The sequence below is a fragment of the Prionailurus viverrinus genome, chromosome C2, assembly GCF_022837055.1.
Source record: "Prionailurus viverrinus isolate Anna chromosome C2, UM_Priviv_1.0, whole genome shotgun sequence".
NCBI lineage: Eukaryota > Metazoa > Chordata > Mammalia > Carnivora > Felidae > Prionailurus > Prionailurus viverrinus.
Genome location: NC_062569.1, coordinates 53,377,996 through 53,401,072, shown reverse-complemented (window position 1 = coordinate 53,401,072; position 23,077 = coordinate 53,377,996). Strand labels below are relative to the sequence as shown.

General features: G+C 40.3%; 1 protein-coding gene across 3 annotated transcripts in view; it reads right to left on the bottom strand.

Moving 5' to 3' along the window:
• The window catches only part of SCHIP1 (schwannomin interacting protein 1), a 581,848-nt gene that overhangs the window by 558,264 nt on the left and 507 nt on the right, over positions 1-23,077 (bottom strand). Inside the window, exons 1-3 of one of the 3 annotated variants that reach the window (XM_047875739.1) lie at positions 20,896-20,910; positions 17,509-17,589; positions 4,042-4,177 (exon numbers count right to left, since the gene is read on the bottom strand). In XM_047875739.1, coding sequence (XP_047731695.1) covers positions 4,042-4,177; positions 17,509-17,582 — 210 coding nt within the window. In that variant the 5' untranslated portion in view covers positions 17,583-17,589; positions 20,896-20,910. Of the gene's footprint in view, positions 1-4,041; positions 4,178-12,476; positions 12,542-17,508; positions 17,590-20,895; positions 20,911-23,077 lie in introns of those variants that run through there. The other 2 variants (XM_047875738.1, XM_047875743.1) reach the window with 2 other exon arrangements.

Genomic DNA, 23,077 nt, shown 5'->3' with positions numbered 1-23,077 from the left:
TATATCTTCCCTCATGTTGCTCTTTAATTTGGCATTGAGCAGCTGAGGCTTGAGGTTTTAAGCAAAGAGCACTGAATGAGGCAATTTATAAAATGAAATGAGGATTATTTTTTCATTTCCTGTTTTTAGTTTATTTATTTTTGAGAGCGAGAGACAGAGAGAGAGAGAGCGAGCACACACACAAGCGGAAGAAGGGCAGAGAGAGAGAAAGAGAATCCTAAGCAAGCTTTATGCTGTCAGTGCAGAGCCAGGCACAAGCTTGATCCCATGAACCGTGAGATCATGACCTGAGCCAAAATCAAGACTCGGAAGCTTAACCAAATGAGCCACCCAGGCGCTCCTCAATTATTTCATTCAGAGTTTATACCTACTAAATTGTAGAATAGTCTTAGAAATGCATTGATGCACTGATTATTTCTTCCTCTGCTTGACCATGTCTAAATTCAGGCTTATTTTCAAGTGGTACAATATTGTAGACTAGTGAAGCATGACGGCTTCAGCCCAATGAGTAACTCAAGGCAAATTAGTTATCCCTTTAGGTCTCATTTTCGTCATCTGTAAAATGGAGATAATAATAGCACCTCCTTCCTATGGTCATTGAAAGGGTTAAATGAAATAATCTATGGAAAGCATTAGCAAGGTGCCTGTCAAATAACAAGTGCTCAGCTCTTATTAAGATGATGATTTTGGGGCGCCTGGGTGGTGCAGTCGGTTAAGCGTCCGAATTCAGCCAGGTCACGATCTCGCGGTCCGTGAGTTCGAGCCCCGCGTCGGGCTCTTGGGCTGATGGCTCGGAGCCTGGAGCCTGTTTCTGATTCTGTGTCTCCCTCTCTCTCTGCCCCTCCCCCGTTCATGCTCTGTCTCTCTCTGTCGCAAAAATAAATAAACGTTGAAAAAAAAATTAAAAAAAAAAAGATGATGATTTTGAAAGCTCATACTGAAATATTATTGTTCTTATATATTTTAGAGCAGAAATATTCTAAGAACTATATTAACCATTATGCTTAGCCAAAACAGAGCAAAAGCATACAAGAGAATCATTCTCAGCTCAGCACAGGGATTCACCCTGATCAGGTTGCTGGCTTCCCATGCAGCACCTGCCTGGGGCAGACAACTATTGTGGGCAGTAACTGCAGTTATTATAGACATGGGGCAGACAGAGCAGCTGGAAAGGCCCACAGGTTAGACAAGGGCAGACTGGCCTCCAATTGAGGCTGTGTTGGAGGACAGTAGAGGGTTAGCACTTAGGACAAGACAGGCAGCTGATCAAATTCACGAAGACATACAATGGTCTAGGCAGCAATAGTGAGAGATCAAGCCCAAAGAGGGCTGAGTTCAGCAAGCTGGAGGTATCTGGAAGGAGTCAGGGTCCCAGAAAATCTGCCAGGGAGATATCTCCTTGAGAGCATTTGACTTGGACTGAAGGCTTTTACCCCTAAAATTCCAAATGGACTCATTGGTTATTAGAGGAAGCTCATCTCTTTATGACAGGCTTAGCCAAAGTGGTCCAGAGCTCACTCATCCTTATCCCCTCCATAAACTTGAGGTCTACTCAGTAAAGAGTAGTAAAACCAAGTCTTCCTATTTGGAACTCCCTGAGAGTATATATGAACCCAGTGGGTCTGGTAAGCTGATCAAGGTGGAGCACGGTCACTTTCCTTTCATAGGGTTATGACCATCAAAAAATGTACGAATGAATCTTCTGAAAGAGGTCCCAGCAAAGTGATGATCGTGGGAAATAAGACCCTAGCTAGACATACCAGTCCAAACAACTAAGCATGAAGTTTTAAAGAATTATGAATTGGAAATTTTATCTGCCTGACAAACTAGACACTTGGAAGTGTCTAGTTATATTTGCATATTTTATTTTGCATATTTAGTGTCATGCCACCACCACTATCAATGCCACAGTTGTTATAATCAATAACCTCTACTGGAACTCTGGGCAGGGTCTATTTGCTTTCTGAAGCTAATTCCGATAATGTTTTTTGAAAATGTTTTGATTCTCACAAAACATTTAGCCAATCGGGAATGAACCAGACTTCCACACAATGAAGAGAGTTATCCTTGTCCCAGGAGCACAGAGATAAGACACGATGATATGGTGGTGGAGCAGGATGCCACTCCCAATTCATTCTGAGACACTTTACAGGAAACAAAATTGCTGGGGACATTTGAGAGAGGAAATCTGCTCTACTAAGAAACATCAGGGGACCTGGAGGCCAGGGTAAATTAAATAAGGTAGAACTGTTAGCAAAGCTGTGCAAAAGATATTTCACATCACATTTATGTGATGACCCATGAGGGAAGAATGTGCATTTATGTGCAAAGATTCTTAAGGTGCTAGGATGTAAGTGGCTTGGCAGGGTAAATGTAAAACAAAAATAGATTATTTCAGAATTTCAATAAAGTCAAAAGGTTAACCACCCTAAAGCAATACTAAAGCCATCAGGTGACACTGGACACAGCAATGGGTGATACTCTCAGGAACTGGGACTAGCAGAAAGTACAAAGGCAGTAAATGCAAACCTTTTAACTCAGAGGCAGAATGATTTCTGATATTTAGTTTTCATCATTCAGATCAAATCTTCAGTCATTTAATTTCTATTAAATTAGTTCTATTGTTGTTGACAGCAAAAGCATCCTAAACACTCAATTTTCATATTATTTTTGACTTGCAAACAATGAGATAAACACACACTTTACTTAAACATTTTCCAGTGTGGCTCATCAGCGCCCTCTCGTGACACTGACACCAGTTAAGACAATTCATTCCCTCTAAAAATTGCTTTAAAAAGGTACAGATTCACTATTTGCTTTCTACTGTCTGCTAAAAACAGATCTTCTGCCACTGTTTTTTGCACAGCTACAAACTCAACTTGCTGCTCGCCTTTAGAATCCATAACTAGATAAAACCGTATATTAAAGAACATGCAACATAATCATCTGAAAATATGTCAAAGCAACCTTTGCTTGATCCCAATGTGAATACATTATTTTGGCCGCTGGGAAGCCTTTTTACCACTGAATAAACATGATTACAAAGTAGTCAAGAAATATTTTTTTTTAGTAATATACTTGTATAGTTACTTCATTTCTCTTCCTAACTTCTTTCTGTGTATTCCAGGGGCTGTCATAATGATCACAAGGGCCATATCCACAAAACTCTGCATTACAGTTGCCTGATCAGTTATTTACTACCACATTTGGGATGTTTTTTTGGTCTGTCTGTTGTTGTTGTTGTTGCTGTTAAGACTTTCAGCAGATGTTTCCATTCCTAAACCCTGTACCTGGGGTTCTTAAACAGCTGGCCTCTGGGACAATTGTGATTTGCAGGCAGGATCTAGTTACATTTTAAATTCTCTTACTAGTTGCCAACATTAAAAAGTTTGAATTTCTGGCATCCCTTGAAAGAAGAAACCACATTTGGCAATGTCTGTCCAGCATCCCCACATGGCAGCACATCCAGGAGTCAAGTGGGGCTACCCCTTTAGGTGAGGCCTGTGCTCTTCAGTAGCCAGTGACAACCTCGTCCACATCAGCCACATGGGCCCTGTAGGCATTTGAATTGCAACCCCTGAGTTTGTGACCCCTTTCAATTCTTCCTGTAAAACATCTCTCTATAATCCTTATAACCAAGCTAATCTTCTATCATATTAGCACCACAAAACTCTACCAGAAGCACAGAGGTACACAGAACCTCTACCAGAACACAGAGGTTCCCTTTCTGTTAAAAAGAAAAGGAAAAAGATATTCTTGGTAACAGAGGAATGCAAACACACGTATGAGTAAGTTTAGGTTGAGGTCAAATGCAACTGATTTCTCTCAGACTTGATGAAGTTACACTTTGTGCTTATGAATCATGTCTTCATTCTGAGATGACAACACCCTCACCATGGGTTCAAATATAGCAAATAAACAATGTAGATCCTCCTATCAATGAACCACCTGCTCACATCTTGAGATTCCTTTCTTGGAATCAAAGACCTGGCGATCAAATGATTGGCCAGTCAGGCCATAAAAAGGAAACATGACACTCACGGGTGTGCTGCTGTCTGAGAAGGTGTTCATGCTGACAGAGCTGCTCAGCTTCTCTGAGGACACAGAGGATGGGGACGGGCTCCTCTTCTCCAGAGGGTCCTGCCTCTGCAGGTACTCACGCCAGGCTCTCTGAATGCTTGGGAAAAAATAAATAAATAAAAGCACATGCACTGTCATTCCCTGGTCACAGCCCACAGACTCAGAAAAGCACAAGGAGTCTGAAGGAATTGGCTTTGGAGACAGGGAAAATGTAACACATAGAATGTAACAGAAAATCAGAAGACCTGTACTGTTTCTCTATTTTACTGGTTTGACATTCACAGACTTGACTAAGCTAAATCAGTCTCTCAGGCTTAGTCAAAAAAATCTTAGCAAAAAAAAAAAAGTCATCGAAGTGAAACTAGTTTGCATGTATAAATGTACTTTGATTTATGGGACCCAAAATCTTTCAATTTCTCATCCTATATTTCAAATGAGAATAATAAATAAGCTGACATATCTCTTACTCGTTCACTAACACAGCATTCTTGAGAGACTCTTCTGTGCCAAGGTCAGCCCTAGGCTCTGGACAGTGACTGCAATGTAGCCCTAGGGGGTGCCATTCACACAGACCTCAAAATTAAGGGAATCCCGTGTTACACAGTGTAGTCTACATGGCCAAATGCAGTGGCCCGGTTCTGGGACAAGACAGTCAAAAGCCCTGGGTCATGCATTTTTACATACTGTGGAAGGAAACAGATGGTATATAATAAGTAAATAAAGAAATGGATATGGGGCATCTGGGTAGCTCAGTTGGTTGAGGGTCTGACTTCGGCTCAGGTCACGATCTCACAGTTGGTGAGTTTGAGCCCCGTGTCAGGCTCTGTGCTGACAACTCAGAGCCTGGAGCCTGCTTTGGATTCTGTGTCTCCCTCTCTCTCTGCCCCTCTCCTGCTTACACTCTCTGTGTCTCTCAAAAATAAACGTTAAAAAAAAAATAGAGAAGACAGAATATCTGAAAATGTTACATACTACTCAAAAAATTAACACATGATTAGGTAGCTATTTGAGATTTTACCCTTTAAGAAAGCTTTTTATTTCCTGTGATTAGTATCAAAACCAAGTCATCTTCTGCTTTGGGTAACAGAAAACTCTTCTTTATGAAAGCTAAGTAATTTGTTTCCACTTGGACTGGTTTCTAATCTTTGAGATTAACATGTAGTTTTACATAGGTGATCAGTGAACACAATCCATCCTCTTCTGGGAATTATAATGCCTAACATGAAGACCAATTGTCAAGATTCAGCCGTTTAAGATAGTTTTAAATAGATGTACTAATTCCATTACTATCTCTTCTAGACTTCTAGAAGTATGATCTTCTGTAGTTCTTCCCACACATAAAGCGGTTAAAGTTGTTTCTGTGTAAACAAACTGATTTATTTTCACTTGACTAGAATGGTTCAAAGACCATTAATTCTCAGTAGCCAGAGGATAGAAAGGACACAAAAATGTGACCACGCTATTGAATTTGTATATGTTCCCTAATTTATTAAGGCTCTAAATTATAATGCTCAAAGTAAAATCCAGAAGTTGCAGCTAAACAATATCTTGAAATAAGAGGCCAAGATCCCCCAAAGCTATGAAACATAAGTTTCAGGAGCCCTCATGGGCCGGAAGTTTCTTCTAAGACCCTGTGAGCATTTCTTCATGGTTTGCATAAAACTGCAAAAGTAGATATCTTTCAGGGTTTTTGTAAGTATCCTCTAAATTATGTATACACTTCAGACCCTATTAAAGCAGGATATGGCCCTGCCTTGGGTTATATGTGGTTACTGTTTTATTACACAATGCTTGCTCAAAATACTTACTTACTTACTTAGTTACTTAACTTACTTACTTACTTATTTAAGGATTTTAAACAGAATCTCAGAGAAAGTTCTGCAAGGGTTATGTAGTCCTGTTGCTTCTTCAGGGGCCCATTTTATTAGGGAGTAGCATACTTTTGGAAACTGTTAATAATTTCTACATCATCTGAAGTGCTTGGGGTCTCCCAGAGTCCTGCCAACAAGTTCTGCCATTTGAAGGCACCTAAAGTCCATAAACCTGCCCATTAAGGGCTTAAAAGATATGATATTTTTATAGGCTATTTTAAAAATATGAAATGATAAGCCATAGAATACCCACAAATTTATATTCGAGACATTCCTCTCTCTCTCTGACTCTCTCTCATCACCATCTTGATTATTTAGAAATATAGAAAAAAACTGTAGCAGCCATTTGAGATATTATATTGTAGTTTGTTGAACACTAGGGGGCAGTGTGACACCTTTAAAGAACCAAATAATGCTGGGCAAAGGGATGTGAGATCTATCTGCAAAGGTGAATTTGCACTTAAACCATCCGCTTTCCCTTCCAAGTTCTGTGGTATCTGGAAAGTGACATATCAGTTTTCCTTAAGTCAGACAATGTTCCTTAAGAAGACAATATTCCTTTATTCCTAGTGGATGGATATCCTCTTTTAGTTGACAGAGAATGTGTCAAGATTAAATACTTTTAAAATATGTATTAAAAACTCCTATAAGCCTCCTCACTTCCTTAATAAAAAATCTAATTTAATTTTTGAATATTTGTCTCACCATCCTTGTCCACATACATGGAAACAATTTTACTTAGTTGAAGGTATATTATACTATATTTTTTTCCTTTTTAACTCAGAAGTTAAAAATGAGAGGCCAGCTACATCACTATTATCTAAATTGTGACCCTGGATATTTTTACATGTGGAATCATGAATCATAGGAATCTATGAATCATAGGAAACTGAATCATAGGAAACTGTTTACATCACACACTATTTACTCCCATTTGACCACACCAATGAGACCTTTGATGATTAAATTGTTCTAATATTAGTTCTCTAAATAAACTCTCCAAATGTTATTTTGCCATAAGAGGGAATTAAAACAAAATGTAGAAGCCCTCATCCATCAGTCATGGGAAATCACTCTTCTCATCCTTCTTATTATAGCTGTACCACAATTCCTACTCACGAGTCTCCTTTAAGGCTGCAGAGTAAACCCTGAACACCACCAACTACCTTGACATTTTTACTTCTAAAACTAAGCTGTGCTATCAGTATAATTCTTCAAAGGCTGGCTGCAGTAAAGGAGCACATTTTGTGTGTTCCTATATTTTGAATTATAAATATAGAGGTTTATTTCAAAGTAGATGATAAATAAATTTTTCAATAACTTTTTTGCTTGGTCAATTCCTATTTATCTTCTATCTCAGGAATAATCGCCTACCTCTGCCATCTCTATATGCATCCCTGTCTGCTTTACAGTGCCAGTGGCTCCCCCATGCACTCACAGGCACTTTGGGACTCACAGCCTGTGCAGTCTTGGTTGTCACTGGATGCCCTTACATAGAAGATGTCCTTATCTCAAAGACAAAGCTCTGAGAGCTGGGATGCTTAGAGGAGATTTGAGGGAGTCCTGGTACTTTAATTAGACTTGCAGGATATATGGGATCTAGATTGGTAGGAAGGAAGAGGAAAGGTCTTTGGGCAAAGCCTTGAAGTGTGGGTACCAGGCAGAAGGCAGGAGGTTCCTAGAGAAAAGTGGTAGGACATCAGGCTGTGAAGACAGGAAAGGATCCCAGACGTCTCCTGGGGCTAGGCTGGGGGAAGACTGGGCAGTATCTGCTCCTTGTGAGGGGGAACCCCATCTTGACACAGTTGATCGTTGCCAGGACTTACTACTTATCAAGGATAGTCAGAAATCTGGGTTTTTATTTGAAAGTTACTAGTTCTTAAATGTTACCAAATAATTTTTACAATTTCAAAATACATTATGACTCAAGTAGGGCTGAATTTGGGGATGGGAAAAAAAGGCACCATCAAAGAGGCCACAAGTCTGAATATCTTTGGAGATAACATCTAATGACATATAGCTCTTTTACGTGTATTCTCCCATTCAATCCTAACCACAAGTGGGCTTTAAGGAAGATGCTATTATTAACATAGTGGTAGTTTTGCTTGCCCAACATTAATTTCTCCTTTTTTTTCTTTGTTTCAGCTTCATTTTTCTTTGGGGACCCACCAACCCATGGCCAACAATGTTGGGAGAGCCCACACAAGAATAAAGCAAAATGTGTAGAGCAAAGCTTACAGAAAAGGAGCACAGAGATATCTGACGATGCTTGACTCCCTGTATCCCCTGTATCTAGCTTGCTTGAAGCACATCAGCCCCTGGATGTTTCTGTTAGATGATCTAATATAATCTCTTTTTCATTCGTAAGTTACTTTGAGTTGAGTATCTGTTACTTGCAAACAGGAGTCCTCGACAAGTTTCAGGGAACAAATGGGAGCTAACTGACAGATACAACATTTGGGCCAGATCCCCTGTCTCCCCATTACATTGTGTTACCACTTCATGGTTCAGCAAAAGGCAGAAAGGGAGAAGAGAGCAAGATGATGGGTTTGGCTTGTCACATGCTGACTTTGAGTAGGTAAGTAGAACCCCTATTTGTTTAAGCCTGTTAATTTTTTTTTTAATTTATATCCAAGTTAATTAGCATATAGTGCAACAATGATTTCAAGAGTAGATTCCTTAATGCCCCTTACCCATTTAGCCCATCCCGCCTCCCACAACCCCTTCAGCAACCCTCTGTTTGTTCTCCATATTTAAGAGTCTCTTATGTTTTTGTCCCCCTCCCTGTTTTTATATTATTTTTGCTTCCCTTCTCTTATGTTCACCTGTTTTGTCTCTTAAAGCCCTCATATGAGTGAAGTTATATGATACTTGTTTTTCTCTATTTTTGCTTAGCATAATACCCTCTAGTTCCATCCACATAGTTGCAAATGGCAAGATTTCATTCTTTTTGATTGCTGAGTAACACTCCATTGTATATATATACCACATTTTCTTTATCCATTCATCCATCGATGGACATTTGGGCTCTTTCCATACTTTGGCTATTGTTGACAGTGCTGCTATAAACATGGGGGTGCATGTGCCCCTTTGAAACAGCATATCTATATCCCTTGGATAAATACCTAGTAGTGCAATTGCTTGGTCGCAGGGTAGTTGTATTTTTAGTTTTTTGAGGAACCCCATACTGTTCTCCAGAGTGCTACACCAGTTTGCATTCCCACCAGCCGTGCAAAAGGGTTCATCTTTCTCTGCATCCTCACCAACATCTGTTGTTGCCTGAGTTGTTAATGTTAGCCATTCTGACAGGTGTGAGGTGGTATCTCACTGTGGTTTTGATTGGTATTTCCCTGATGATGAGTGATGTTGAGCATTTTTTCATGTGTCGGTTGGCCATCTGGATGTCTTCTTCAGAGAAGTGTCTTTTCATGTCTTTTGCCCATTTCTTCACTGGAATGGTTTTTAGGTATTGAGTTTCATAAGTTCTTTACAGATTTTGGATACTAACCCTTTATCTGATATGTTGTTTGCAAAAATCTTCTCCCATTTTGTCGGTTGCCTTTTAGTTTTGCTGATTATTTCCTGCACTGTGCAGAAGCTTTTTATTTTGATGAGATCCCAATAGTTCATTTTTGCTTTTGTTTCCCTCGCCTCTGGAGACACGTTGAGTAAGAAGTTGCTACAGCCAAGGTCAAAGAGGTTTTTGTCCACTTTCTCCTCAAGGATTTTGATGTCTTCCTGTCTTACATTTAGGTCTTTCATCCATTTTGAGTTTATTTTTGTGTATGGTGTAAGAAAATGGTTCAGGTTCATTTTTCTGCATGTAGCTGTCCAGTTTAATCTTTGACAAAGTAGGAAAGAATATCCAGTGGAATAAAGACAGTCTCTTCAGCAAGTGTTAGTTAAATTTTCTATGTGTGTTTTAAAACTACCCTAACAGATGTACCATGTTTTCATTATTTGGTGTCTGCCTCAACCCTGTATCCTGATACAAACCTGCCCAAATGCCAGGAACGGGCCGCTGCATGCAATAGGCAAGTTCCCCACAGCATTTGCCTGTATCTCTAGCCTGCTTCCACTCCATTCCAGTTTCTTCCTAGTTTGTAACTCCTGACTTCCTTTGATTGTTGGTACTTCCTATTTTGTTGGTACTTCCAAAGCATCATGGACCTACGTTTTTCTGGATCTTTCTGCAGGTTCCTTCACCAATACCTATGACCATCTTGACAGTCAGCAACCCCTAACTCCCTCACAGATGGGAATTTGAGCAACTTGGGTCTTGCCTCTATAACACTCTTTACGAAGATTAAGAAGGCACTTTAGAAATAAAGCACACAGAGACTACGGAGTCCATGAAAGAGAACAGCAGCTCTGGAAGATATTAACTGTTCAAAAAGAAGATTAGGCTAATCCAGACAACTCTTTTCCAACAAGTCTTCTTCCTCCACTAGATTGTGAATCTCTTGATGGCAGTGAATACACATGTCCACCATATCGCCACAGTTCTAGAAATATAGTAAGTAGGCGATCAACAAATATGTTTTCGTAACATTGGGTCCCAGACCTCAAAGAAGATAAAGTTTTACCTCATGAAGAGGTGTGCTTAGATACTAAACATTTTTATTACATTCTTCAGTTCTGTGATTTCTATTTGGAACTTTCTTATATTTTCCATCTCTTCACTGAAGTTCTCACTGTGCTTATCCATTCTTCTCCCAAGTTCAGTGATCTTAAGAGCATTACTTTAAACTCTTTATTATATAAATTACTTATTTCTGTTACATTAAAGTTTTTTTTTTTAACGTTTTATTTATTTTTGAGACAGGGAGAGACAGAGCATGAACAGGGGAGGGTCAGAGAGAGGGAGACACAGAATATGAAACAGGCTCCAGGCTCTGAGCTGTCAGCACAGAGCCTGACAAGGGGCTCCAACTCACAGACCGCGAGATCATGACCTGAGCCGAAGTTGGCCGCTTAACCAACTGAGCCACCCAGGCGCCCCACATTATAGGGTTTTTTTTTTCTGAGGTTTCATCTTGTTCTTTAATTTGGAATACATACCTCTGTTTCTTCATCTTCCTTGATACTGCCACTTTCTATGCATTAGATGAAACAGTCACCTCTTGGAGTATTAAATGGTCGGCCTTATGCAGCAGATAAAGCTTATTGTTCAACCTACCTTAGCTGTTGGCTGTCTCTCAAACCTTTGTGATTGTCTAAGCAGCCTATTTTATTTTTAATAGCTCCCAGTAGTGGAAGCTATGCTAAAATCTCCCTAAAGGGGAGGATCTTTTTTTAAATTTTTTTTCAACGTTTTTTTTTTAATTTATTTTTGGGACAGAGAGAGACAGAGCATGAACGGGCGAGGGGCAGAGAGAGAGGGAGACACAGAATCGGAAACAGGCTCCAGGCTCTGAGCCATCAGCCCAGAGCCTGACGCGGGGCTCAAACTCACGGACCGCGAGATCGTGACCTGGCTGAAGTCGGACACTTAACCGACTGCGCCACCCAGGCGCCCCAAGGGGAGGATCTTAATCAGCACCTAAATTCAGGCTGATTGGAAGCCAGACCCTCAGGCAGAAGTTTTTAAAGTAAGCAAATGTAAACATTCCCGTGGGGCTGCAATTGCAAACTGTGTTGGCCTCCACAGCCAGTTGATCTGGGTAGCAGTTGCAAAATTTGGGACTCCAGGTAAGTGTATTATCTTCTTTCTGGGAGATTTGGCTGAGCTGTAATGAGGCCTAAGGAGAGCACAAAGACGGTATCCCCCAGCCTATGTTCCCTAAGAGCATATCTGTGGCCTGTAGATGTGTACCAAATCTGAAGTCTGCCCTCTAAGGCCCAAGCTCCACATCAAGCAAGTAGGCCTCTTTTACAGAGTGGCTAAGGGTGTGTTCCATCTGCTGTCTATTCAGGGCCCTGTGGTGGAAGCCTGCTGTGTCTCCAATTGTTACATTCCCATAGGACCCAGGAATGTAAGCCCTCCTGGTCACCAGAACCAAGCGATCAAAGGGTATCTCCTGGGCAGCAGCCACAAAAATCAGGGTACCAGATCTACAGACTGGGATGTAAAGTCTGGCTCTTATACCAGACACATGTAAGAGCTCCCGTCCAAGACATGTTAGTACTCTGGAGTGTGGCAGAGGGAGAGTTTAAAGGTAGTACCTGGCCTCCGAGGTCTCAGAAAAGGTTTATAGTCAGTCCTTCAATGTGTGTTTAATTAAAAGCCTGCCCTTCAGGCTGCAGCTATGATGATAAGCTAATAGGCCTCTTTTACATCGTAGTGAGCTCCTGGGTCTGTAGCCTCTTGCTGTACCCTGGTAGCGGTAGCTGTTAAAGACTCTGTCTACTGGTTACTGTCCTATGGGGCCTGAAAGTCACACCAGAGCCAGGCAGTGGGGAGGTATACCCTGGCAGCAGCTGCAAAAATCAGGGCACCAGACAAGGTATAAGCTCCTTTCTCTAAGACTCCAGTGAGCTGGAGCAAGGGAGAGCACGGAGATTGCATTCACTGGCCTCCATTACCTGAGACTCCCATGCAGGACCCGAGATATGTTTGAAACCAGAAGCCTGTCACTCAGACCAAAGCTCGTGGACCAGTAAATAGGCCTCTTTCTCAGAAAGAGTGAATGTGTGTTTCAGTCTGCTGTCTATGCAGTGTCTCAGGAATGATGGTCTGCCAAGAACTGTCTAACTGCCACAGCTCCATGGAACCCAGGAATCTAAACCCCTTGGCCTCCAGATCCAGGTGATAAGGGGTGCTCTCTGGGTGACAGTCACCAACACCAGGCCCCCAACCTGTGTAGAAGCTGTCATCTGGGAGATGGTATTCTGGAGTGCAGCAGACGGAGAGTACAGGATGGTGCTCACTGGCTGGAGCAAGAAAGACGGAGAATGCAAAGAGGCACCCACCAAAAACAGAAAAGAGAAGAAGAAAGAAAAGAGAAAGAAGGTAAATAATAAAAAGGAAAAAAATTAAAAAGATGGCACCCACCAGCTTTAGCAAGGCAGAGAGCAGGAAGATGGCTCCCACCATTCTCTGACCCCAGAGAATAACCTAGCAGGCCCCTGCCTCTCAGACTAATACTTTAAAATTAGGAAACCAGTCTTTTCACATAAAGTCTGGGTACTTTTCAAAGGGATACTTCTGCATGGGGCCCTGGGACTGGTGAATCCATGCATGCGGGCTCTTTAAGAGCCATCTTCAGTTGGCCACAGACCTGTAGGTCTCACAGGCACTGGAACCCCTTTGGTCTTCAAAGCTGTATGTTTTGAGGGCTCGTCTTTCAGGTGCTGGTCTTAGTAGTGGGGGTGCCTGGTGTAGAGTACAATCCTTCTTTCCTCAGGCAGGAAGGAGCTCTGTGTTTTGAATTCCCTCCTGACTGTGAGTCACTGTGCTCAGGGTGGGGTTTACTGCAAGATTATGTCCTAGCCTTTCCTACCTGTTTTGATGTGGTTTCCCTCTCATTTGCGTGATGTAAAGGTGTTGCTCCACCAGTTTTTAGGTTTTTTTTTTCAGGGGATATTGTTCCATATGTGGCTGTAGAGTCAGTAATGTCTGTGGAAGGAGGTGAGTTCAAGATCTTCCTGCATAGCCATCGTGAACTGGAACCCCCCAGAAACTCAGTACGTTTAGAGAGATGTAGGTTCTTGCTCAGTTTTACTTCTCATTAGCTGTGGCCTTTGGGCAAAGCACTACAGTTATTGGCCTACATTGTGCTTACCCAAAAAAACAGGAATAACAATAACCTTTGTGTAATTCTTGCAAGGAGTCAAGGATAAGGTATCTAAGTCAGCCTCAAACGTGACCAATAGAGGCCCTAGATAAATCATTATAATCACTTAAGAAAATCAAACACTTTCAAAAATTTTTAAGCAATGTGTGCTAATCACATACATTGATGTGATAAGCTGGATTCCTGAGGATCTTTATGGGCAATATTTTCTTAGCCCAGTTTGGCATACAAAACATGTTTGGAACAGTGTAACTCCCATGGAAAAGATGCATTCGGTCAGAATTTTGGCAGGGAGGATTTTCTCATTGAAAGTTCACTACAATCCTTTAAGACACGGTTAGTGTTCTCATCGTATAGAGAAGTGCAACTGTGGCCCAGACAGGTAAGCAGTGCTCCCAGGTCACACAGTGGGTAGGGAGCAGAACTGGGATTTGCCTTATTTGCTCTAACTCCAAAGTCTATGCTTTCAACCATTCTTCTCTCATATCTTCTTTTAATTAAGCTTTTGACTAAAGTTGATAGGCATTACTCTCAAACAAATGCAGTCTAACAAGGCTTCATTGAGAAATATCTTTTAAATTCTTTTGGGAATTGTCTTTTTCCTCTAGTGTGTCTATCTGTCTGTCTCTCTCTTTGTCTTTTATAGAATCTAAACTTTTTTTTATCACTAAATCAAATACATTAATAAAAAATAAGGAGAGGAATTGGGCACATTTAATGAGCAGACTTTCAAAAGATGATCTGTATTCAACAGATGTCTATGTTGTTCAATAATAAAATAAATACATGTTTAAAACATCAGGACAGGGATTGCACACACTTAACGAACAACTGTTAAGGGACAGTTTGTATTTAGAAGGTGGGTTTCGGATCTTATTACATCCAAGATGTGACCCCATGTAAAGGGTAACAGTTTTATGGAGTTTGGAGAGTCCATTTCCTACCTTTGCAGTCAGGCCTCTGTGCTAAAGCATGTGCTCCTTGATGTGAGCCTTCTTCCTCAGGCCCTCGTTCCAGCCTTGCCTCCTAACATATTTGTCTTTAGTCTTCGAGTTGCATTGACAGCCTTCACTGTGGTGCTTTCACTTATTACTTTTGCTTTCACCAAGTTTTCTGACTTGAGAGGCTTGCTTTTGTTCGACCCTCAGAAAACCTGCCTTTCACCTCCCCAAAATTACTTTTTATTAATAGCTGTGCAATCTTGATTGCTTTTGCCCTTTCAATGCGGTCCTTTGATCCTCCAACTCTAAAACTCAAAATTACCTGTTAATGGTCGCATTCGTGAACCAGGTAATGCACCCTTCCTGACATTTCCTCTAAATTCCATCCACATACTCACATGTGTCCTTTCCCTGGAGGTCTCTACTTCCACTGATACTTTGCACTCCACATAGAGGTTTAGGCTTCCTTATCAAATCCTTTTCTTTTTAGGTGGCCTGAGTATGAGGAAACAACTGAGAGTCTTTCCTGCCCCATCCAACCTCCACCTTGGGTTCCCATCAGTGCAGGTATAAAATGGAGGCAGCCCACACCTGAGAACAGTTCTCATCTGGCCTTATTATCTTTTACACTCAGAGACTGGCCTGCCAAAATGCATCCCACCTCAGGGGTTGCAGAGGTTGGACTGTCCAGAAAACCTTCAATGGAACTTAGTCTCCCTCTCTCCTCCTCATCAGAGAAGGGAGAGGAGAGTTTCCAGTAAAGCGGATTTTATAGTGTAGTAACCATCGCTTTCCCTACTTCTCTCTACCTACCACGGGAAGACAGATGTTCAGCAGGTTCCCACCAAGAAAAGAAGACCTTAACAGAAAGCCTGTGCAGTGTGACAGTGACTCCTGAACCTGGGACAAGGTCCCATCTTTCATACCCAGTGCTCTGCAGGTCTAAAGAACATCCTTTGGGAAGTGGGGAGGAGGGTATGCCAAAATTCACCCTCTTGAGGATGCCAAGGTCAGCCTGAGGGAGATGTCCCAGCAGAGCAAGGGACATAATGAGAAACACAGCCTCCACCATTGGTGGAAGACTCAGGGGAGATGAAATGCGCTTCCCACAATGTCCCGACCCCTATTTTTAAGGAAACAACTGCCTGGGAGCGAAATGTTTACCATTAATGAAAATCTTGGGGCAGTTGGGTGTTTGGCACATGAGGGGTGGGAGAGGGATAACAAGGAGAAGGGACAACTAGAAAGAGGAGAGACTAGAGAGGACAGTAGACTGCACAGCTGCAGGAAAAATCTAATGTGTATAGAGGGGAGATGTTCAACCTGTCATGAGAGTTAAGAATTTAATAACCAGATTAGACAAGAGTCACTGAACTGGACTAAATTCTCTGATGGGACTCAAATTCCATTATTGGACAAGATTAAGTTTTCTCTCCCTCATCCCCCTCCAGTGAGTGGAAATGGGGTTCAGAGTTATTAGAAGAGATAAAACCATTCTTTTTGCACCTCACTGACCTAAGATTCCTCCATCAAGCCAGCTACACATTAAGTCCCAGACTCTCTGAGCTGGCTGGAATCTCAGGCAGAGAGATTTTTTCTTTGCCTGCTCCTCCTCTTGGCACCTGCCTCTCTGCCTATACATATCAGAGATGATGAAAACCAAAAAACACCAGGGAGGATTCCTAGCTTCATTTCAGCATTCAAATTAAACACTCTAATTTTTCACACAAACAACTTTCCATTCCAGCACTTTTTCATTTAAGAGGACGTTATCTTAATGAGAAAATTCCTAAGGATAAAACAACCTATGTTTGAAAACTAACATCCTGTGTAGTGAGGCTGACACATTGCTTGCATAAATTTGGTAGCCTGGTTTATTATTCATTTAGTAAGCATGACATAGGGCTTCCTACAGTGGGGGACCCAACAGGTTCAGAAGCCATGTCTGAACTTTATCTTGAAGGTATCCCACTGTTCTCATTCAGATACAAGCTTTTTACTGATATCCAGGGCTAATGTAGATTTACAAGGGTTTATGTTAATATTTGCTTTTATCCAGCAGGATATTATATATCTGCATCATTTCTGTCTCAGTTCCCAAATCCATGGCTTATTCTTCTTTAAAGCTGAACACCTGAAGTCTCCCTTCTTCAGGGTAACTTCTTTTCTAAAAGATTCCTCTTTGGGCTTTTTTGTAAATTATCAGTGATCCTAGCCAGGCTCAGACATGTTAAAATTCTTGGATACATGCTTCTCAGAGCATTAACCTGTGTGTGTGCGTGCATGTGTGTGTGATAAAAGAAATGGCATGATATAAAAATAACCAAGTTTTCCAAGGTGGAATTAACCAAGTTACTAAGACAAAACAGCAGAAAATGCACTCTGTCTAAAAGGGGAAAACCAAGAAATGATGATGGGACGACAATATAATAATTCCCCCACACCATCCAGTAGATGGTGCTGTTCGCCCAAAACGGCTTTGTTGCTGTTCAGAACAGAAATGTTTAACACATAAATGTGAAATAAGTAAATGTTTAATTCTTATACCCCCAAATTCAAGAGTAGTGTAGAAGTTCATAAAATGAGAACTGTAATGTTTTTTTTTGTTTGTTTTGTTTTGTTTTGTTTTGTTTCAACGTTTTTAATTTATTTTTGGGACAGAGAGAGACAGAGCATGAATGGGGGAGGGGCAGAGAGAGAGGGAGACACAGAATCGGAAACAGGCTCCAGGCTCCGAGCCATCAGCCCAGAGCCTGACGCGGGGCTCGAACTCACGGAGTGCGAGATCGTGACCTGGCTGAAGTCGGACGCTTTACCGACTGCGCCACCCAGGTGCCCCGAGAACTGTAATGTTTTAATGTAAACTTTGAAATAACTTACATTTTCACCTTTGATTCCAGGGGCTGTAGATTGAGGTGATATTTTTCAATATTATTCTCCATATCCATGGCCATCTGGTGACTAGAAACAGAAATAATGCCTCAATATAGTTGAATACAGAGAGTTAACCTTTATAAAAATAATATTGATAATTTGTATTTATTTGAAAAAGCTGATATATATCCAATTTTGTTCATTTTAATGAATTCACAGAGTCCTAAAGTCTCCTATTGATAGATAATGGATAAATAACCACACTATAAAAAGAAAACGTTGTTTTTTTACATTTGCTATTCTTTTGATTTTTACTCCTTAGCTCAACATTCATATTTAAGGCATGAGAGTCATTTCCTTTAAGCAAAGAGAAGAGCAGAATATTGGGCCACTTTGGGGGGAGAAAAAAACAAAAGGAGGGTGTTATAAATCCCATGGAATTAACCAAGTTGTAGAGAATGTATCTCATTCATTCTCACCCTTCAATGGTGCCACTACCATTGAACCTTTCCTTCTTTCATTCTGTAAGCTTTGTCAAAGCATGAATCTCTGTCCTGGAAAATTCTATATCCATAGATATATGATCACTGCTTCTAATGAGTTTATTAGACAATCACTGGGTGTTACAGTGATCAAGGAAGATTTTGTGGAGATGGTGGTAGTTGATCTGGGTTTTGTAGAAAGGAATTAGGTTAAGATGTGAAAGGTAATACATATGAGACAGATATTAAAACAAAGGATTAGAGGTGAAAAAACTCAGGCTATTTTTAGATAACAAAGAACAATTTGGTGAAAGTCGAGGATAAAAGTAGGAAATAAGTTTGGATAAGCAGAAAACTAATAGTCATTGGCCGCATAATATATACAAAACACTGTCATAAACATTTTATATGTATTATCTTATTAAATTTTCACAGTAGCCTCTACCAACTATGTATTTTCCCCATTGTACAGATGAGAAATCTGAAGCTCAAAGAGGTTATGCTCAAGTCACTGTACAGCAGAAACCACATTGAAACTCAAGTTTCATAACCACAAAATACTGCTTGAAGGATTTTAATATCATACTTATTCAACTTAATGCTACTGACTGTGGTTTTCATACGTCAAATATTTGACATCCCAATCCAAGACACATGCGTGTGCTAAGGGGATGTGTATGTGTACATATGTGTTCATTAAAACTGAAACAAAAATTTCAAGAAATATTATTTCCCCAACTACATGTAATGTATGCTGATATCTTTTATTATATTTCAGATTTTTTATATTACATTTCAGTGGTGAACCATCAAATTGATTTAACAAACCATCAGTGGATTGTTATCTATAGTTTGAAAAACATTGCTGCGGGGAAACATAAAGTATTTAGAGCAGAAAAAGTTGAATGGGATGTTTAAGGGTGATTTTTAATAGCAGTGACAAGGAGAGGGATGGAAAATAGTTAGAAGGGAAAAAAAAAGAAAATATTTAGAAGGGTATTCAAATTGGTCTGATAATGAGGACCAGGTTGTGGTTCTAGTAAAGAAAGGAAAAAGATAAGAAAAAAATTGAGCTGGAAGTATCTCTAGGACTTTCTCCTCTTTATGAAGGAATAACCAAAAAAGGTGGAGAAACATATAGATTAGATAAATTCCTACTTGGCCAGTAGGTGGTGCCATCAGCACAATATAGCCTTGTGGTGGCCTAGCTGGGATATTAAGGGGCAAGGAAAAAAGTGCTGTACTCTTTTTGCTCTATGCCACTGGTATTCTGAGTCCATTATTAATTCATCTTATTCATTCATTTATAAATATATTGTGTATCTTCTATGTGTCAGAAATGAGGCAAAACACAAGTGACACAATGGTGAAAACACTAGACATGTTCCGTGTTCTACGGTTTTACAATCTAAGAAATGGTGGATATTAAACAAGCAATTACAAGAGTGACAGATGTTATTAAAGGGGAAACAGAGGGACTTAATGCAGGGTCAGTTGGCATGGAAAGTATTGTTTTTGCAATTTTATGATCTTGTAGGGACTAAAGCCTTATAAGAAAGATACTTTAAGATTTTGTTAACTAACCCCCTTAATAGCATATTAGTAAATTGGGCAATAGGGATACATGTGAGGTGTTGTGGGACCTCTAGTTATACAGCAACCAAAGGCAAAACTCAAGTTTTCAAAAACAGAAAAAAAAATTTTATAATAATAAATTACAATTTACAGTTATACATCCTCAACCAACTATAAACTATGAATACCTGTAGGTTTTAATTGGATAGCTTTATCTCATTCCATCAATAATTACCTGTTGGTAATAAAATGATTATATGTGAGGTGAATGTGTGGCTTGCAATCATATATTTCGCACCAGAAACCCAGCTTGATTCAATATTTACAACAATTAACAGTCACCCTAAGGTCTTACTTAAGTTAATAAATGATTATCAAAAACAACAGAGTCATAAGCAGGCTCTTAAATAATGGCATTACTAATTACTCTTCTGTTCATGAGCACATAGAAAGTGTTATTGAATATGTGCACGTATGTGTGTACAAATGACCTGGACTGGCCCTGCGCATAGTCTCAAGTAGAACAGAGTTGCAGCTCCCCCTCTCTTCACGCTGTCTACCACAAAACCCTGTTGAGCATTCAGAATAAATGTAATGTTCCAAGGGGGAATAACTGATCAACTGCTATGACACCACTATCACTTAACTTATGGCCATTTCAAGTAGCTGAGGTGATTTACATCAGCACCTAAGTCAGCTACAGCTATAATGAAATGCCTAACTGCTCACTCAGAGCACACCAGTTTTTCAATCAAATTTGACAGCTTTCAAGGACACAGACCTGCCCCGAAGCAAAGCAGGAAAATCTCTAGAATTACAGGCAAATGGGTATAGCCGTTAGGGCTGGCAGCCATTGTTTGTTCTCTCTCTGTCCTGGACAAACATGAAAGCGAAGCTTACCCCACAGGCTTGTGTGCTTTGAGGGGAGACTTTAATTCCCATCTCTGGAATTCCTCAATCATGATAAGGAAAAATAAGCATGCAAAGCAGATTGGCCATTTCCAGAAGCTTTTAGCTTTCCCAGGCTTCTGGACAATAAGAAGGAAAGAATAGGGAAGGAAAGAGGAGGCAGAAGCCCACATATATGCCATTAATCTTCACAAATCTTGAGAGCAGAAAGCTGGGAAAGATACATGTTGGGATTAGCGAGAAGTTCAATACAGAGTTGTGATCAATTAGCAAGAAAAAACTTCTGGAGTTCACTTTTTACATTAAAATCAATAATGAAATACCAGCACAACCTAACTTAATAGATAAAAGTGATGAGGAGAACAAAGGCAAGAGAAATATAGATAAAATTAAATTTCCTTACAACTCGCAGCCCATTGATAAATACCTGAGACATGCAGGGCGTGACACTCCTCAAGGAACTCATGGCTGCCTTAATGTTGATGTTTTGCTAGAGAGTAAAAGCAACCTTTGAGAATAGCCAGACCTCCAGGATCCTGTAGTCTTCTTTAACATATGGAAATCTCTTTAATGACTTCCTTTATCTCTATCTGCTCCCACACCCAACCTAGAAGTATATAATCAATCATTCCTCACAATCATAGCACAGCTCCTTCTTCCCATGGGTCTTGTCCCTGTACTTTAATAAAAACACCTTTTTGCACCAAAAACATCTCAAGAATTCATTCTTGACCATTGGCTCAGCAGCCCTATATCGAAAGGGCTGAACGTCACAGAGTAAGTGTGTCCTAAGAAAATTAAGCCACGGTGAGACTACTGAATAACCACAAGGAATCTAAAATGTACCTAGACCACTGGTTCTCACCCCAGCTCCTCATTAGAATTACATGGAGGGAACTTTGATAAATACTAATTTCAAGATCTCATCCTCAGAGATTCAGATTCAATTCGTCTAGGGTGGAGCTTACACCAAGGCTTATGCCATCTTTACTAACTTCCAGGTGATTCTAAAGGCATCCAGGATGAAGAATCACTTATCTAATGTCATTACCACACTAATCTCCATAAAGGAAAATCTTTCTAGTTACACAAAAACTTTTTAGTTATTATTTATATACTTCTAGTGATGGTAATGGTGAGGGCACACCATAATAAGGATAAATTCAATCTGAAGATAACACAGAAACTTCATTTGATCAAACTGCTGAAAACTGTCCTTCAAGTGATGACACGGCAAATTCTTAGAATCACGGAGATAGAATGAACCTGAATGTGTCTAGTCCAAACAGCCACCCAGATGGAAAGAGAAGGGGCTGACATTGCAGCCACTGGGCTATTGTGGGTGTCGTATTTAAGGCCCTCACCAAGACTGTCAAGTCAGTGTTATTATCTGCACGGGAAACTGTGTTCAGGGTATTTAAATACTTAGTTCAGACTCACAAAGCTAGGATAAAATCAGAGAAAGGAATCCTATTCAAGATTTTCCATTTTCAGGAATGTTTTCAACAGCATCTCAGATGGGCACTTATAGTGTCTGCCATCTCATTCCTTAATAAAGAAGTCCATTCTGTTGGGCAGGCTGAATTTTTACAATAGTTATTCTTTTTCTGAGTCACAAAGCTGTTTCTCCGTAAATCCTGCTCACTGATTCTTGTTATGCCCTTTAGAGCAAGACGAGCAATTTGGCCCCTTTTTAATGGGAAAATTCCTTCAAATCTTTAAGGAAAGTCATTATGCTCCCTCTGAGATTTCTTTTGTCCAGTACACATCTTCAGCTCTCTGTAGTAGGCTCATATGGTCCCAGAAACTCACAATTTTAACTGACCTCCTCTGATGCTCTTGGGAAGGTCTACGGGCTTTTTAAATGTGATACCCAGAGCCACGGGTGACACTCACATGGGCTTGGCATTGAGACTTAGCCAGTGTTTGAGATCAGGAGCTCTGGTGGCATCCATGAGTGGTTTTGATTCTCACCCTCACTACTCTTAGTAAATAGACAAGTGCTGAAAGCTCTCTGAGCCTCTTTCCTTATCTGTAAAATGGAAATAATCCCTATGTCAAAAGGCTATAATCAGAATTCTATGAGGAAACATCTGTAAGCATTCACTGATATGGAAGATAATTGTAAATGCTCAGTAAATGATAGTTCATTTCTTCTTTTATCTGGACAATGCATGCCTATTACCAGTCTAATATTGTGGTAATATTTTTAGAAGTCATATAAAATCATAGTCTTGCGTTAACATCAGATAAAACCTCTAAGCATCTACTCACAAACTGAAATCAGAATATATCTCTGATGTATCTGATTGTACAATTTTTTAAAAATCTAAATGAAAAATATACTCATATTGAATTTCATCTCTTTCTTGTTTTTTTTTCAGCTCAATTTTGTTCCATTCTATAGTATTATTTTTTAAAATTTATTTATTTATTTTGAGAGAGAGAGAGAGCGCGCATATGAGTGGGAGAGTGGGGGAGTGGGGGAGGGGGGAGGGGGGAGGGGCAGAGAAAGTCTGAGAGAAAGAATCCCAAGCAGGCTCCACACTGCCAGTGCAGAGCCCAATGCAGGGCTCAAACCCACAAACCATGAGATCATGACCTGAGCC